The sequence below is a fragment of the Glycine soja genome, chromosome 15, assembly GCF_004193775.1.
Source record: "Glycine soja cultivar W05 chromosome 15, ASM419377v2, whole genome shotgun sequence".
Taxonomy (NCBI): Eukaryota; Viridiplantae; Streptophyta; class Magnoliopsida; order Fabales; family Fabaceae; genus Glycine; species Glycine soja.
In genome coordinates this window covers 36,263,406-36,279,043 of record NC_041016.1, presented here as the reverse complement: position 1 = coordinate 36,279,043, position 15,638 = coordinate 36,263,406, and the positions used below count along the sequence as shown (strand labels likewise).

General features: G+C 37.4%; 1 protein-coding gene across 1 annotated transcript in view; it reads right to left on the bottom strand.

Moving 5' to 3' along the window:
- Positions 1-8,769, bottom strand: part of LOC114386101 — a gene marked incomplete at its 5' end in the record, with an annotated part of 33,523 nt that extends 24,754 nt beyond the window's left edge. Inside the window, 4 exons of the mRNA XM_028346106.1 lie at positions 4,019-5,278; positions 5,600-5,656; positions 5,810-7,054; positions 8,209-8,769. Of these exons, the coding sequence (XP_028201907.1) occupies positions 4,019-5,278; positions 5,600-5,656; positions 5,810-7,054; positions 8,209-8,769 (3,123 nt within the window). The remainder of the gene's footprint in view (positions 1-4,018; positions 5,279-5,599; positions 5,657-5,809; positions 7,055-8,208) is intronic.
- Positions 8,770-15,638: the final 6,869 nt, after the last annotated feature.

Sequence of the window (15,638 nt, the reverse complement as noted above, 5' to 3'; positions counted from 1 at the left end):
TACCTTAGATATGCATGTATGTAAACAAAAAAACACTTCACAAAATATATATATGTATGTTTAGGTAGAAAAATACCTTAGATATGCATGTATGTAAACAAAAAACACTTCACAAAATATATATATGTATGTTTAGGTAGAAAGATACCTTAGATATGCATGTATGTAAACAAAAAATACTTCACAAAATATATATGTATGTTTAGGTAGAAAGATACCTTGGATATGCATGTATATAGCAAAAATACCTTACAAAACATATATATGTATGTTTAGGTAGCAAGATACCTTGGATATGCATGTATATAGCAAAATACCTCATGAAAAAAAAAAGAAGAAAAAAAAACAAACAAGAAAAAGAAATAAACAAATAAAAAAAAAGAAGAAAAAAAAGAGAGAAAAAAGAAAAATAAGTTGTTTAGCTGAAAAACCGATATGCTTTTGAAAAGAGATGACTTCCAACTTTTCTTTGAAAAAATTCACTGATCATAACTAGTTTTTGAAAAAATGTGTATACACCTGAAAGGTGAATGCTGTGAAAATTTTCTCGGACGCCCGAAATGGACTTGGATGAATGCACAAATGGATAAAAGAACATATTTTGGAAACATTGGGTTGACTAAAATAGAGGAAATGAATCCTGAGCCCTAGCATCACATGACCATAAAAATTTGACACTTGAGTGTCCGCATAGGTGCATGCATGACCAGTTTTGCATAAAGTTGTTAGACAAGTGGCCTCAGATATCTTAAGAAGGGGGGGGTTGAATTAAGATATTCGAAACTTTTTCCCCTAATTAAAAATCTATCTTACTTTTTACTTAAGTTATGAATTCCCTTAATGACAATCTCCTTAAATATTAATTCAAATGAAGCAACTTGAATATGAATATAAAGCAATAATAAATAAAGGAGATTAAGGGAAGAGAAAATGCAAACTCAGTTTTATACTGGTTCGGCCACACCCTTGTGCCTACGTCCAGTCCCCAAGCAACCCGCTTGAGAGTTCCACTAACTTGTAAATTCCTTTTACAAGTTCTAAACACACAAGGACAACCCTTCCTTTGTGTTTAGAGATTCTTTACAACAAGAGACTCACAGTCTCTTAATCCCTTAGAGAATGAGAAGAAGAAGAGGAACAAATCTCTCTCAAAAGAGATGGATTTTACAGATTGAGCACTCAATTAATTCCTTAATGAATTGCAATTGAATTGGCCAAGGAATTCTTTAAGAGGATAAAATGAAATTGCTTTTTGAGAGGATAAACACTTTGTTGTTATGAAAATCTCTCTGCAATTTCGTGTTTAAGTCACATATATATAGACCATTGGTGGTCATGAGTAAAGCCTTTGAAAAGTTGTGACTCTTGAAATTATTTTTCTGAAATTCCTGTCTGGTAATCGATTACAGTAATTGTGTAATCGATTACAGCTTTTAAAATTTGAATTAAAACGTTTACTAACTGCTGGTAATCGATTACCAAAATTGTGTAATCGATTACAGCTTTTAAAATTTTGAATTCAAATTTTTATAGCTGTTATAAAACATATTTGGCCACTGGTAATCGATTACATCCTCTGGTAATCGATTACCAGAGAGTAAAACCTTTGAAAAACACTTTTTATTTTAAATCACTTGGCCAAACCTTTGCTAATTCAATTAGGAATTCCCTTCCTAATATTCTAGTGATCATCTTCATGTTGTGCCTTGTAATCTTGAAGTATTGTCTTGAATTTTAATCTTGAAAAGCCCATTTGCATCAATTGCAACACATCATCATGATCATCATCAAAACATCAAAGTCAATTGCATCTACAATCTCCCCCTTTTTGATGATGACAATACAATACCTGAAATCAAGATTCAAGCAAGCAACAAACAATTGTATATAGATAAAATGTGCATCCGTTTTCTCCCCCTATATTTCGGAATACATGATCACTTGATTTCTAAGCTTGTTAAGCTTTTTCTTAAGCTTTTGCTACAACCTTTTTCTCCCCCTTTGGCATCATCAGAAAGCCAAAGATCTCGGAAATCATTACAATTATAACAATGGAGTAGCAAGATATAAGTATCAGAGTATTAAAGACAATAAGCCAAACTCATAAACAAGAAATAATCAAACCAGAATCCAAATAACTGAAAATGTCAACAACCACAAAACATCCAAGACTGAAATTTAAAATCCACAAGATAAATAAGCAAAGTACTTAGCATAATAATGTAAATTCTAAGAAACTAAAAGCCAAAATACACGGCTTATAAAAGATAAATAATCAGAATCTAAAAGCTAAGAAGACGGAGGAGGTGGTGGAAGATCGAAACTCTGACGAATGTATCCGACATCCTCTTCAAGCTGTGTAAGACGAATGTCCATACCGGCAAAGCGTGAATCTAACGAGTCAAAGCGGTCACCAACATACGAACGAAGACCCCGTAATTCGGAGAGGACTTCATTCATGAGAGCGGAATCCTCACGTTGAGGAGGAGGTGAAGGAGTACGTTCATCTTGAGGAGGGAGTGCATCCTTCTTCAGCCATTGTCCATTCCGATCTTTACGATACCCAAAGGAGGTCACTGCACCAGCACCAATTGCAAAGGAACGCTTGACTTGAACAAAGGGTTCATCATCAAGCGGAATTTGAAAATGACGCAAAAACAGAGTAATCAAGTGTGGATAAGGAAGAGGTGCATTGGCCCGTAATGCCTTATGCATTCGGTACCGAACCAAATGGGCCCAGTCGATCTGACGACCGGTTAGAAAAGCCCACATAAGAATCAAATCCTCCTCAGAGGCTTGTGCTAAATTTGAAGACCGAGGAAGCAAAATTCTAACAATGATATAATGCATGATGCGATTATCAAAAGTTAATGACCCGGCCAACAATCTACCGGTCATGTCAGCTTGATCATTGCAGACCATGCGACGAGCATCATGACTCGAATAATCGAATTTCCAGTCATCAACAATGGTGCCCTCAAAAGGTGCACCTTGACTGGGTAAATGAGTCAAGGAAAAGAAAAGTGACTGATCAATGACCATAGAAGTACCATGCACCTCAGACATAATAATACCATCCTGAATTTTTAAATTGCAGTAGAAGACCTTTACAAGTTCAGGATAATATGGCAATTTAAATGACATGAAATCAACAAGACCAGAATTTTGAAACACTTGATAGCAATCAAACGTTTCATCATTAAAGAACTCTACGTCTAGGTACTTAGGGTCTAAGATTATTCTAGAAGAAAACTGAGAAAGGTACCGTAGACGTTGATCATCGGATGAAAACAATGTTGATGACCTTGGAGATGACAAGGAAGGAGGAATAGGTGCTGTGGGTGCTCCGGATGGGCCGTGACGGCGATGGGCAGCAGCGGTGGCGGTGGAAGATGATCCCTTTCTCTTCTTTGATGGCTCTGCCATTTGATGAAGTTTTTCTGGATTTTGATCGGTGGAAGTGAAAGAGGAGTGAAAAAGAGGAAGATTGGGCTTTACGGGACGTGATTTGGTGAAGAATCGAGTGAGAATCGAAGATTTGAAGTTCTAGGTATGGAGGAAAACGTGGAGGAGGCTTTGGCTGCGCACGAGCTCCGATTTCGTGAGTATTTATAGAAGATGACGCATTGTAATCGATTACAGGTATTGGTAATCGATTACAGGCCCAATAAGCCTTCTGGTAATCGATTACAGGATGTTGTAATCGATTACAGGCTGCCTGTTCATGTGTAATCGATTACACTGGATGGTAATCGATTACCAGAGCCTATCCTAGGCTAGTTTCTAAGAGAATATCTATATTTAGGCTCAAATACATCCTATATGACTAATTTTCACCACTAATACACTAAATTCAATCATTCAATTACTATATACACAAGAAATCATAAATTCTATCATAAAACAAGAATTCAAACAAGATCAAACAAAAATAATCTACAATCAAAAAGTAAATAAATCAATCAATCAATCAACCAATCAATCAACCAATCAATTCCTATTTTTCTAAATCTCTTACATCTAAGAGACCTAATTCTCTTCTAATAGAGAAAAACACTTCCTTGGGGAGAGGTTTAGTGAAAATATCAGCAAGTTGATTTTTAGTATCAACAAATTCTAAAACACAATCTCCCTTTAAGACATGATCTCTAAGAAAGTGGTGTCTAATCTCTATATGTTTAGTTCTTGAATGTTGAACTGGGTTTTTGGATAGATTTATGGCACTAGTATTATCACACTTAATAGGTATGCGATCAAGAATGATGCCATAGTCAGATAATTGTTGCTTCATCCATAAAATTTGTGCACAACAACTACCGGCAGAGATATACTCCGCTTCAGCAGTAGATAAAGCAACACTGTTTTGTTTCTTACTATGCCATGAGACAAGAGCCGATCCAATAAATTGACAAGTTCCACTTGTACTTTTTCTATCAGTTTTAGATCCGGCAAAATCAGAATCAGAATATCCTATTAAGTTACATGTTGAATTCTTAGGATACCATAATCCTATATTGATTGTTCCTAATAGATATCTCATGATTCTCTTTACTGCACTTAGATGTGATTGTTTGGGGTTGGATTGAAACCTAGCACACATGCATACACTAAACATAATATCAGGTCTACTAGCAGATAAATAAAGAAGAGATCCGATCATACCTCGATATTGTTTTATGTCTATAGACTGACCAGATTCATCTTTATCTAAGTAACAATTAGTGCTCATCGGTGTAGACATGTGTTTTGCACTATCCATCCCAAATCTTTTGATCAATTCCTTGCAGTATTTGGATTGATTGATGAATATACCTTCTTGAGTTTGCTTGATTTGTAATCCCAGAAAGTACTTTAGTTCTCCCATCATTGACATTTCAAATTCACTTTGCATATCAAGGGAAAACTCCTTGCACAATGAATCATTAGTGGATCCAAAAATTATATCATCAACATATATTTGAACCAACAAAATATCATTATGCCTTCTCTTTATGAATAATGTGGTATCCACTTTACCTCTGGAGAATTCTTTTTCAAGAAGAAAATTACTTAATCGTTCATACCATGCCCTAGGGGCTTGTTTCAAACCATAAAGAGCCTTTTGTAATTTATAAGCATGGTTTGGTTTATCAGAAATTTCAAAACCAGGGGGTTGTTCAACATATACCTCTTCTTGAATTAAACCATTTAGAAAGGCACTCTTAACATCCATTTGATAAAGTTTAAAGTTCATTATGGATGCATATGCCAAAAGCATTCTAATGGCTTCTAATCTTGCAACAGGAGCATATGTTTCTTCATAGTCTATTCCCTCTTCTTGATTATACCCTTTTGCTACTAACCTGGCTTTATTTCTAATAATTATACCATGTTCATCTAATTTATTTCTAAAAACCCATTTTGTTCCAATAACAGGATAATTTTCAGGTTTTTCTACTAATTTCCATACATTGTTTCTTTCAAATTGGTTTAGTTCTTCTTGCATGGCAATGATCCAATTATCATCTACTATGGCTTCTTTTATATTTTTAGGTTCAATCATAGATACAAAAGCCATATTATTGCATAAATCTTTAAGAGAATGTCTAGTTGTTACCCCTTTTGAGATATCACCAATTATGTTGTCGAGGGGATGATCTCTTGAAGTTTTCCATTCTCTTGGGAGTACATCATTGGATTTGCCTTCTTCTGGAGGATCTTCATTGTTTCCTTTGTCATTTCTTTTGGAATCTTGTTCATGAATGTTCATATGTTCTAAAGAATCTGCAATGTCATCTAGCATATTCTTTGTTGACAATATAGCATTAGATTCATCAAAGGTAACATGAATGGATTCCTCTATATTCATAGTTCTCTTATTATATATTCTATATGCTTTGCTTTGTAAAGAATATCCAAGAAAAATACCTTCATCAGATTTTGCATCGAATTTTCCTAGATTATCTTTACCATTATTAAGTACAAAGCACTTGCACCCAAAAACATGTAGATGAGAAATATTAGGTTTTCTACCGTTAAATAACTCATATGGGGTTTTCTTTAAAATAGGTCTTATCAAGGCTCTATTCATGATGTAACATGCAGTATTGACAGCTTCAGCCCAAAAATACTTTGGAAGAAAAGTATCATTTAATAAAGTTCTTGCAATTTCTTCCAATGACCTATTTTTCCTCTCAACAACTCCATTTTGTTGAGGAGTTCTTGGTGCAGAAAAATTATGTTCAATACCATGTTCATCACAAAATAATTCAAAATCTTTATTTTCAAATTCACCCCCATGATCACTTCTAATGGATGCAATCTTGAGATTTTTCTTGTTTTGTATGACTTTAGCAAGTTTCCTAAATGCATGGAATGAATCACTTTTATGTGTAATAAATAATGTCCAAGTATATCTAGAGAAATCATCAACTATAACTAAGGCATAGTAATTTCCTCCAAAACTCATGGTTCTAGATGGACCAAATAGATCCATATGCAATAACTGTAATGGTCGAGTGGTTGAAACAACATTTTTAGATTTGAATGAGACTCTTGTTTGTTTGCCCTTTTGACATGCATCACATAATTTATCTTTTTCAAATTTCAATTTAGGCAAACCAACTACTAAATCCTTTGAAATTAATTTATTTAAGTGATCCATGTTTATGTGAGCAATTCTTTTATGCCATAACCATGGATCATCATCTTTACTAAGAAAGCAATGATTGTTTTCTTGTTTTATGCTTAAGTCTATCATGTAAACATTATTGACTCTATGTCCTACATGCTTTATATCAATGTCATGCTTATGTTCTATAAGACATTTCTGAGAATCAAATGATACTAGATAGCCTTTGTCACATAGTTGACTAACGCTAAGCAGGCTATGCTTAAGACCTTCAACGAGTAGAACATTTTCAATGGAGTTTGAAGAATTTGTACCTATTTTACCCACTCCAAGAATTCTACCTTTGTTGTTGTCACCATATGTTACATGCCCGCTTTTCTTTGGAGATATGTGTGTAAAATTTGATGCATCTCCAGTCATATGTTTTGAGCATCCGCTATCTATGTACCACTTCTTTCTCAAAGATACCTGCATAATCAAGTTTTTGACTTAGGTACCCAAATTTTATTGGGTCCTTGCATGTTAGTATTAACTGAGGATCCTTTTGGGACCCATATCATTTTAATATTACTGTAATTTTTCTTGAAGTAGCAAGTTGATATGCCATGTCCTCTTCTTCCACAGTAAAAACAAGTGATAGAATTAGAATTACATTTTTGTGTGGAAGTGGAAAAGTTTTTATGAACCTTTTGTAGTTTTTCAGATTTATACCCTAGTCCATTTTTATTAGACACATATCTTTGTTTACTTAATATAACATCTAAATTATTTCTACTATATGAAAATTTTGCAAGTGAATTTTTTAACTCTTTAATTTCTTTTACATATTTATCACAACAACTACAAGAATCTGTTATTTTCTTGTCATTTATAGTGGAGATATTAACTTTTTCATTTGTTTTAGAGATTGAAACTTCATTTCTAAGAAGATCTAATTCTTTGTTTAATTTTGAAATTTCATTTTCTAAATTTGAAATTGTTTTCTTTGATGATGAAACTAATTTTGCAAGTTTAATTGATTCTTTATGCAAATCAGCAAATGCATCTTGCAATTCATCAAAAGAAATAGATAAGTTGTTTGAAGATATTACCTCTTCATCACTTTCGTAACTTTTTGCCATAAGGCAAAGATTTATCTCTTCATTTTCAGAATCATCAGAGGATTCCAAATCATTTTCATCCCATGTGATGTATGCTTTCTTTAGTTTCTTCTCACTATGATTTTTCTTTTCAGATTTTTCCATCTTTTTCTTGAAGATGGGACAATCAACCCTCAGATGTCCAGGTTGATTGCATTCAAAGCATTTTAGAGTAGAGGATGAATTTTCTGTCCTTCTCTTTGATTTAAAATTTGGTCGCCTCTGATTTCCTCTTACTTTAAGAAATTTGTTGAACCTTTTTACAAAGAAACTTAGATCATCATCATCATCTGCATCATTATCCTGATCACTTTCTTCTTGAATTGAGGATGATGCTTTAAGAGCAATTCCTTTCTTTTTCTTGTCATTTTCTTCATTTTGGTGCAATCTCAATAGTTCCATCTCGTGTTCCTGCAACTTACCAAATAAAGTGGCAAGAGACATGTTAGACAAATCTCTTGATTCAGAAATAGCCGTTACTTTGGGTTGCCATTCTCTACTTAAACATCTTAGCACCTTGTTTATAAGATCTTCATTTTGAAATTCTTTGCCTAAGGCTGCTAGATGATTTACTATATGTGTAAATCTCTTTTGCATACTCTGAATATTTTCATTTGTATTCATTCTAAATAATTCATACTCATGAGTTAGTGCATTTATCCTAGATCTTTTAACATCTGTAGTTCCTTCATGTGTTAATCGAAGAGTGTCCCACATTTCCTTAGCACTCTTGCAATTTGAAACTCTGAAATATTCATCCATTCCTAGGGCAGATGTTATTATGTTTTTGGCTTTTAGGTTGTATTGTACTCGTTTTCTATCCTCTTCAGACCATCTATCTCTAGGTTTTTCTATGGTTATGCTTTCACTTGATGAACTACCATCTATTGAAACTCTTTCTACTGTGGTGGGTATATAAGGCCCTATTTCAATGGCTTCCCAGATATTTAGATCTATTGCCTCGATAAAAATTTGCATTCGGGTTTTCCAGTAGTGGTAACCCTCTCCATTAAAGATTGGAGGTCTATTGATAGAATTCCCTTCTGGAAATAAGGAATTTGCTGAGGCCATCTTTTTCTTGAAGCTTCTAAACTTTGTACAAGAATGAAGCTCTGATACCACTTGTTAGACAAGTGGCCTCAGATATCTTAAGAAGGGGGGGGTTGAATTAAGATATTCGAAACTTTTTCCCCTAATTAAAAATCTATCTTACTTTTTACTTAAGTTATGAATTCCCTTAATGACAATCTCCTTAAATATTAATTCAAATGAAGCAACTTGAATATGAATATAAAGCAATAATAAATAAAGGAGATTAAGGGAAGAGAAAATGCAAACTCAGTTTTATACTGGTTCGGCCACACCCTTGTGCCTACGTCCAGTCCCCAAGCAACCCGCTTGAGAGTTCCACTAACTTGTAAATTCCTTTTACAAGTTCTAAACACACAAGGACAACCCTTCCTTTGTGTTTAGAGATTCTTTACAACAAGAGACTCACAGTCTCTTAATCCCTTAGAGAATGAGAAGAAGAAGAGGAACAAATCTCTCTCAAAAGAGATGGATTTTACAGATTGAGCACTCAATTAATTCCTTAATGAATTGCAATTGAATTGGCCAAGGAATTCTTTAAGAGGATAAAATGAAATTGCTTTTTGAGAGGATAAACACTTTGTTGTTCTGAAAAAATCTCTCAGCAATTTCGTGTTTAAGTCACATATATATAGACCATTGGTGGTCATGAGTAAAGCCTTTGAAAAGTTGTGACTCTTGAAATTATTTTTCTGAAATTCCTGTCTGGTAATCGATTACAGTAATTGTGTAATCGATTACAGCTTTTAAAATTTGAATTAAAACGTTTACTAACTGCTGGTAATCGATTACCAAAATTGTGTAATCGATTACAGCTTTTAAAATTTTGAATTCAAATTTTTATAGCTGTTATAAAACGTATTTGGCCACTGGTAATCGATTACATCCTCTGGTAATCGATTACCAGAGAGTAAAACCTTTGAAAAACACTTTTTATTTTAAATCACTTGGCCAAACCTTTGCTAATTCAATTAGGAATTCCCTTCCTAATATTCTAGTGATCATCTTCATGTTGTGCCTTGTAATCTTGAAGTATTGTCTTGAATTTTAATCTTGAAAAGCCCATTTGCATCAATTGCAACACATCATCATGATCATCATCAAAACATCAAAGTCAATTGCATCTACAAAAGTTTCCAAATCATCATTTTTGCATTTGTGTCATGGAAATAATGTGGGGCACCCCTTTTATCCTTGAGCCAAACCAAACCCCGACATGTATCATGTCTAGCCATTCTACAAACCTTGATCCAAAATCATGACTCACTATAATCCTTACCCTCGGAAGCAAAAAAGGAAAGAAGGAAAATTTCCAATCAAAGAGAAAGCAAAAAGAAAAGAAAGGAAATTCCCAATCAAAAAGTGGGAGAAAGCAAAAAGAAAAGAAAGGAAATTCCCAACCAAAGAGTGGGAGAAAGCAAAAAGAAAAGAAAGAAAATTCCCAACCAAAGAATGGGAGAAAGTAAAAAAGGAAGAGATGAAAGCTCCTGGTCAAAGAAACCAGAAGAAATGTGCAGAGAGGTCTTTATACCGAACAATATCTGAACAATACAGAATTGTCACCAAATGAACAAAAAGAAGGAAAGGAAACCATGACCTAAAATGGTCTTCTCCCTTTAATTGCCAACCAAAATCAGTGCGCTAGCGACTTTTTCGCCCCACACTAAACAAAAACAGAAAAGGAAAAGCCAACAAAAAATCAAAAGCCAAAAACACACAAAAGCCGAAAAACCCACCAAAAGAACCCATTCCCAAGGGAAGTCCTATTGATCCATGATCACACATGTAATTTTTGATTTGATAGGAAATAATTTGCAAAGTCAAGTCATGATATATCTATGGTTCGGAATTAGGATGAAACACTTACCTGTGCGAGATTGATACACTTTGAGTGATTTTCTTCTATTTTGTCGAACCCAGTGTTTCCTCTAAATGTTCATTTAGAAAATGAAATGCTAACATCCAAAATCTCAGTTAAGGTTATGGGGGATTTCATCAGCAGACTCTCCTTCCCCGGTAAACGCATTGTTTTTCACTCAAAAAAGCGTATGCTGCTCTAATCAGTTGGAATATTTATCTCTTTACTAAAGCATGTTTGCATTTTAGCGAAGAAAACACCGAGACTTTTTCAAGTCTCACAAGTTATCAAGAACTACGTAGGTCTGAGTTCCTCATGGGAGGATACGTAGGAGCAAAAGCCTCGCTTTTGTCGACCGCACCGCTTTCTGTTACCATGACCCAAGAGCTGGTAGCCCGCGGAGACACCTTACGGTTATCCGCACCTCGAGTGTGATTGATAAGCAGAGGCCAATATGGTCATCTGCGCCCTTTCCGGAGATGTCAGCATCTTCCGATGGAGACTTTTCAAGTCTCACAAGTTATCTAGAACTACGTAGGTCTGAGTTCCTCATTGGAGGATACGTAGGAGCAAGAGCCTTGCTTTTGTCGGCCGCCCCATAATCTTTGTCATACTGACCCTGAGGTCATGTGACATGCACCCTTGTGTCATCCAGAGGCGGCGGGCCCGATGACACGCAGAGACAAAATTTGGTCATTCTGCACCCTTGTCATCCAGAGGCGGCGGGCCCGATGACACGCAGAGACAAAATTTGGTCATTCTGCACCCTTGTGTCATCCAGAGGCGGTGGGGCCGATGACACGCGGAGATACCTTACGGTTATCCGCACCCTTTTGTCATCCAGAGGCGGCGGGCCCGATGACACGCAGAGACAAAATTTGGTCATTCTGCATCCTTGTGTCATCCAGAGGCGGCGGGCCCGATGACACGCGGAGATACCTTACGGTTATCCGCACCCTTTTGTCATCCAGAGGCGGCGGGCCCGATGACACGCAGAGACAAAATTTGGTCATTCTGCACCCTTGTGTCATCCAGAGGCGGTGGGCTCGATGACACGCGGAGATACCTTATGGTTATCCGCACCCTTTTGTCATCCAGAGGCGGCGGGCCCGATGACAAGCAGAGACAAAATTTGGTCATTCTGCACCCTTGTGTCATCCAGAGGTGGCGGGCCCGATGATACGCGGAGATACCTTACGGTTATCCGTACCCTTTTGTCATCCAGAGGCGGCGGGCCCGATGACAAGCAAAGACAAAATTTGGTCATTCTGCACCCTTGTGTCATCCAGAGGCGGCGGGCCCGATGATACGCGGAAATACCTGAGTGGTTATCCGTATAAACATTCTTTTGCTATCTGTAAGACAGAACGCTTGATAGCATGCGGAGACTGACATAGTCTTCTGCACCTTTTGTTCCTCCGGGAACAACAAGTTATTTACATGGGGAAATTTTATGGTCACCCGCGACTCTCGTCAACCGAGAGGAGCGAAATTAGTGTCATACACTAATTTTCGTCCGGGGACCTTTGCTTGATGACATGCGACCCTTCTTTGGTCCTTGTGAGGTGCTTGGCACCCATCATTAGGCGATTTGTGAAATTCCGGGAACGACAAGTCATGGTCACCCGCGACTCTCGTCAACCGAGAGGAGCGAAATTAGTGTCATACACTAATTTTCGTCCGGGGACCTTTGCTTGATGACATGCGACCTTTCTTTGGTCCTTGTGAGGTGCTTGGCACCCATCATTAGGCGATTTGTGAAATTCCGGGAACGACAAGTCATGGTCACCCGTGACTCTCGTCAACCGAGAGGAGCGAAATTAGTGTCATACACTAATTTTCGTCTGGGGACCTTTGCTTGATGACATGCGACCTTTCTTTGGTCCTTGTGAGGTGCTTGGCACCCATCATTAGGCAATTTGTGAAAATCCGGGAACGACAAGTCATGGTCACCCGCGACTCTCGTCAACCGAGAGGAGCGAAATTAGTGTCATACACTAATTTTCGTCCGGGGACCTTTGCTTGATGACATGCGACCCTTCTTTGGTCCTTGTGAGGTGCTTGGCACCCATCATTAGGCGATTTGTGAAATTCCGGGAACGACAAGTCATGGTCACCCGCGACTCTCGTCAACCGAGAGGAGCGAAATTAGTGTCATACACTAATTTTCGTCCGGGGACCTTTGCTTGATGACATGCGACCTTTCTTTGGTCCTTGTGAGGTGCTTGGCACCCATCATTAGGCGATTTGTGAAATTCTGGGAACGACAAGTCATGGTCACCCGCGACTCTCGTTAACCGAGAGGAGCGAAATTAGTGTCATACCCTAATTTTCGTCCGGGGACCTTTGCTTGATGACATGCGACCTTTCTTTGGTCCTTGTGAGGTGCTTGGCACCCATCATTAGGCGATTTGTGAAATTCCGGGAACGACAAGTCATGGTCACCCGCGACTCTCGTCAACCGAGAGGAGCGAAATTAGTGTCATACACCAATTTTCGTCCGGGGACCTTTGCTTGATGACATGCGACCTTTCTTTGGTCCTTGTGAGGTGCTTGGCACCCATCATTAGGCAATTTGTGAAAATCCGGGAACAACAAGTCATTTGCATGTGGAGATTTTACGGTCACCCGCGACTCTCGTCAAATCGAGAGGAACGAAATTAGTGTCTTATCTTTACTTTCCTTTTATCTCCAATAAAAGACAAGTAAAGAGGGGCAACTGTCATACGCTAATTTCGTCCGGGGACCTTTGCTTGATGACATGCGACCTTTCTTTGGTCCTTGTGAGGTGCTTGGCACCCATCATTAGGCAATTTGTGAAATTCCAGGACATGCCGGAAAACCAAAAAATATTGATGCACAATCCGTAAGTTTCCGTGACACACCGGAAATCAAATGGAAGCATCGTTGCATAATTAAGTGAGATTCCGTAACATTCCGTAAGTCAAAAAGGGGATGATTATGTAATCCGCAAGGTTCCGTAACATTACGGAAAGAAAACAAGTATCATTACGAGATTCGTAAGTTTCCGTAACTTTACGAAAAAAGAATCACCAAAAAAGGTAAGGGGGGTGAACTTATCAAGATAGGGGTGTAAATAGCAATTCAAATCTAGGCCCTTCCAGAACATTTTGGAAGTTGGGTTGCTTAAGGAGGAAGCAACTGGGCGGCAAGCTCCTCCACGTTTTTGAAAAATGGTTTTCGGGGCTTCCGCGGCTTCCGTAATACTTCCGTAAAATTTCCGAAAACCTTGGGTAAGCATATTCCACTTAACATTGGTGAAAGGGAAAAGAAAAAAGATGAAAATCAAATTCGAAAACAGTTCCGTAAGGCTTCCGTAACTTTTCCGTAAAATACGAAAAGGGGGGTGAACTTAGTAATTCAGGTGCGCTTAGAAATCTTCTTCATTAAGTCTTTGGGCGGCAAGCACCTTCTTTTTTTTCTATAAATAGGGGAGGGGGGAGCTGTTTCAAAATGTTCAAGACCCCTTTGGCTATGCATTTCGGCTATTTTGGGCAAAAACACGTTTTCGTGAAGAAAAATCAAGTCGAAGTACTTCCGTAACGCTTCCGTAAGCGATTCTGTGGAAATTCTTCATCTTTCTTCGTCGTTCTTCACCGTTCTTCATCCGTTCTTCGTTCGTTCTTCGTTCTTCAACGGGTAAGTTTTCGAATTCGAGACTTTCAATTCATTTCTTGTTTTGTGTACTTTCACTTTAATTTCGTTTACTTTCAGTTTTCTTTTCTTCCGTTTTTAACGTGCTTTAACCATTTATTTAAGCCGTTTTCTCGTCTAATAAATGATAAAATGAATTTCAACTGATCATTTGTGTTGTAATCTCGTTTAATCACTGTTAAAACGAAATCTAACTGATCGTTCACGCTATAACCTCGGTTAAACCAAAAAAAGTAAAATAATAATAAAATAATCAAAATATCTTTGAATAAAATAATAAAAAAAATCAATCGGACGTTTTTCTTTGGAAGTTTCCTTGAATGAATTGATTAATAACCAAAGTGAAACTAAGACTAAAATCAACTCACAAATCAAGTTTTTTTCCGAAAAATCACTAAAAACCGTTTTAAGGTCCAACGCCTTAAACGGTCCTCTTTGCTTTTATCGGTTAACATGGACCGTTCAAAAGCATAAAATCAACATGTGACTTTACCGCTTTTGCAAGAACTACGTAGGTCTGATTTCCTTATCGCAATTGAGGATACGTAGAAGCAAAAGCCCCGCTTTTGTCGACCACCCCAAGAGATCGTTAATGGTCCAAATGCCTTAACGTTTCTCTCCTTTCAAAAACAAGAGATCGTTAATGGTCCAATGCCTTAACGTTTCTCTCCTTTCAAAATCAAAAGACCGTTTAATGGTCCAACACCTTAAATGACCTTTTGTTCAAATAAAAAAACATATTTTGCAAAAAAGACAAAAAACAAACTTAAACCAAACACTTTGTTCCGCAAGAACTACGTAGGTCTGATTTTCTCATCCCAAATTGAGGAATACGTAGGAGCAAAGGGAAACACCCTTGTCGACCACAAAAAAGAAAAAATATAAAAAGGGTATAAAGGATATAAGGACATAAAAGGGAACGTAAAAATCAAAGTCATATTTGCACATTCGATTAAAGGCTGCCGTCCCTTGGGGCGGACGTGTGGGGTGCCAATACCTTCCCCGTGCGTAAATACAACTCCCGAACCTTTCACTTAAAAGTTCGTAGATCGCGTCTTTTCTGGTTTTTCCGACGTTTTCCTCAAATAAACGTTGGTGGCGACTCCGCGCGTATTCCTTTCGTGGAACACGCATCCCGCGAGTCACGCGTCGCCCTCCCGCCGAAGGGTAGGTTGCGACAGTCTCCCTCTTCTTTTTCTCATCATCTTCCTTCTCAATAACATCCTCCACAACAACTAGTTCCTTTACAGTAACCTCACCCTCATTC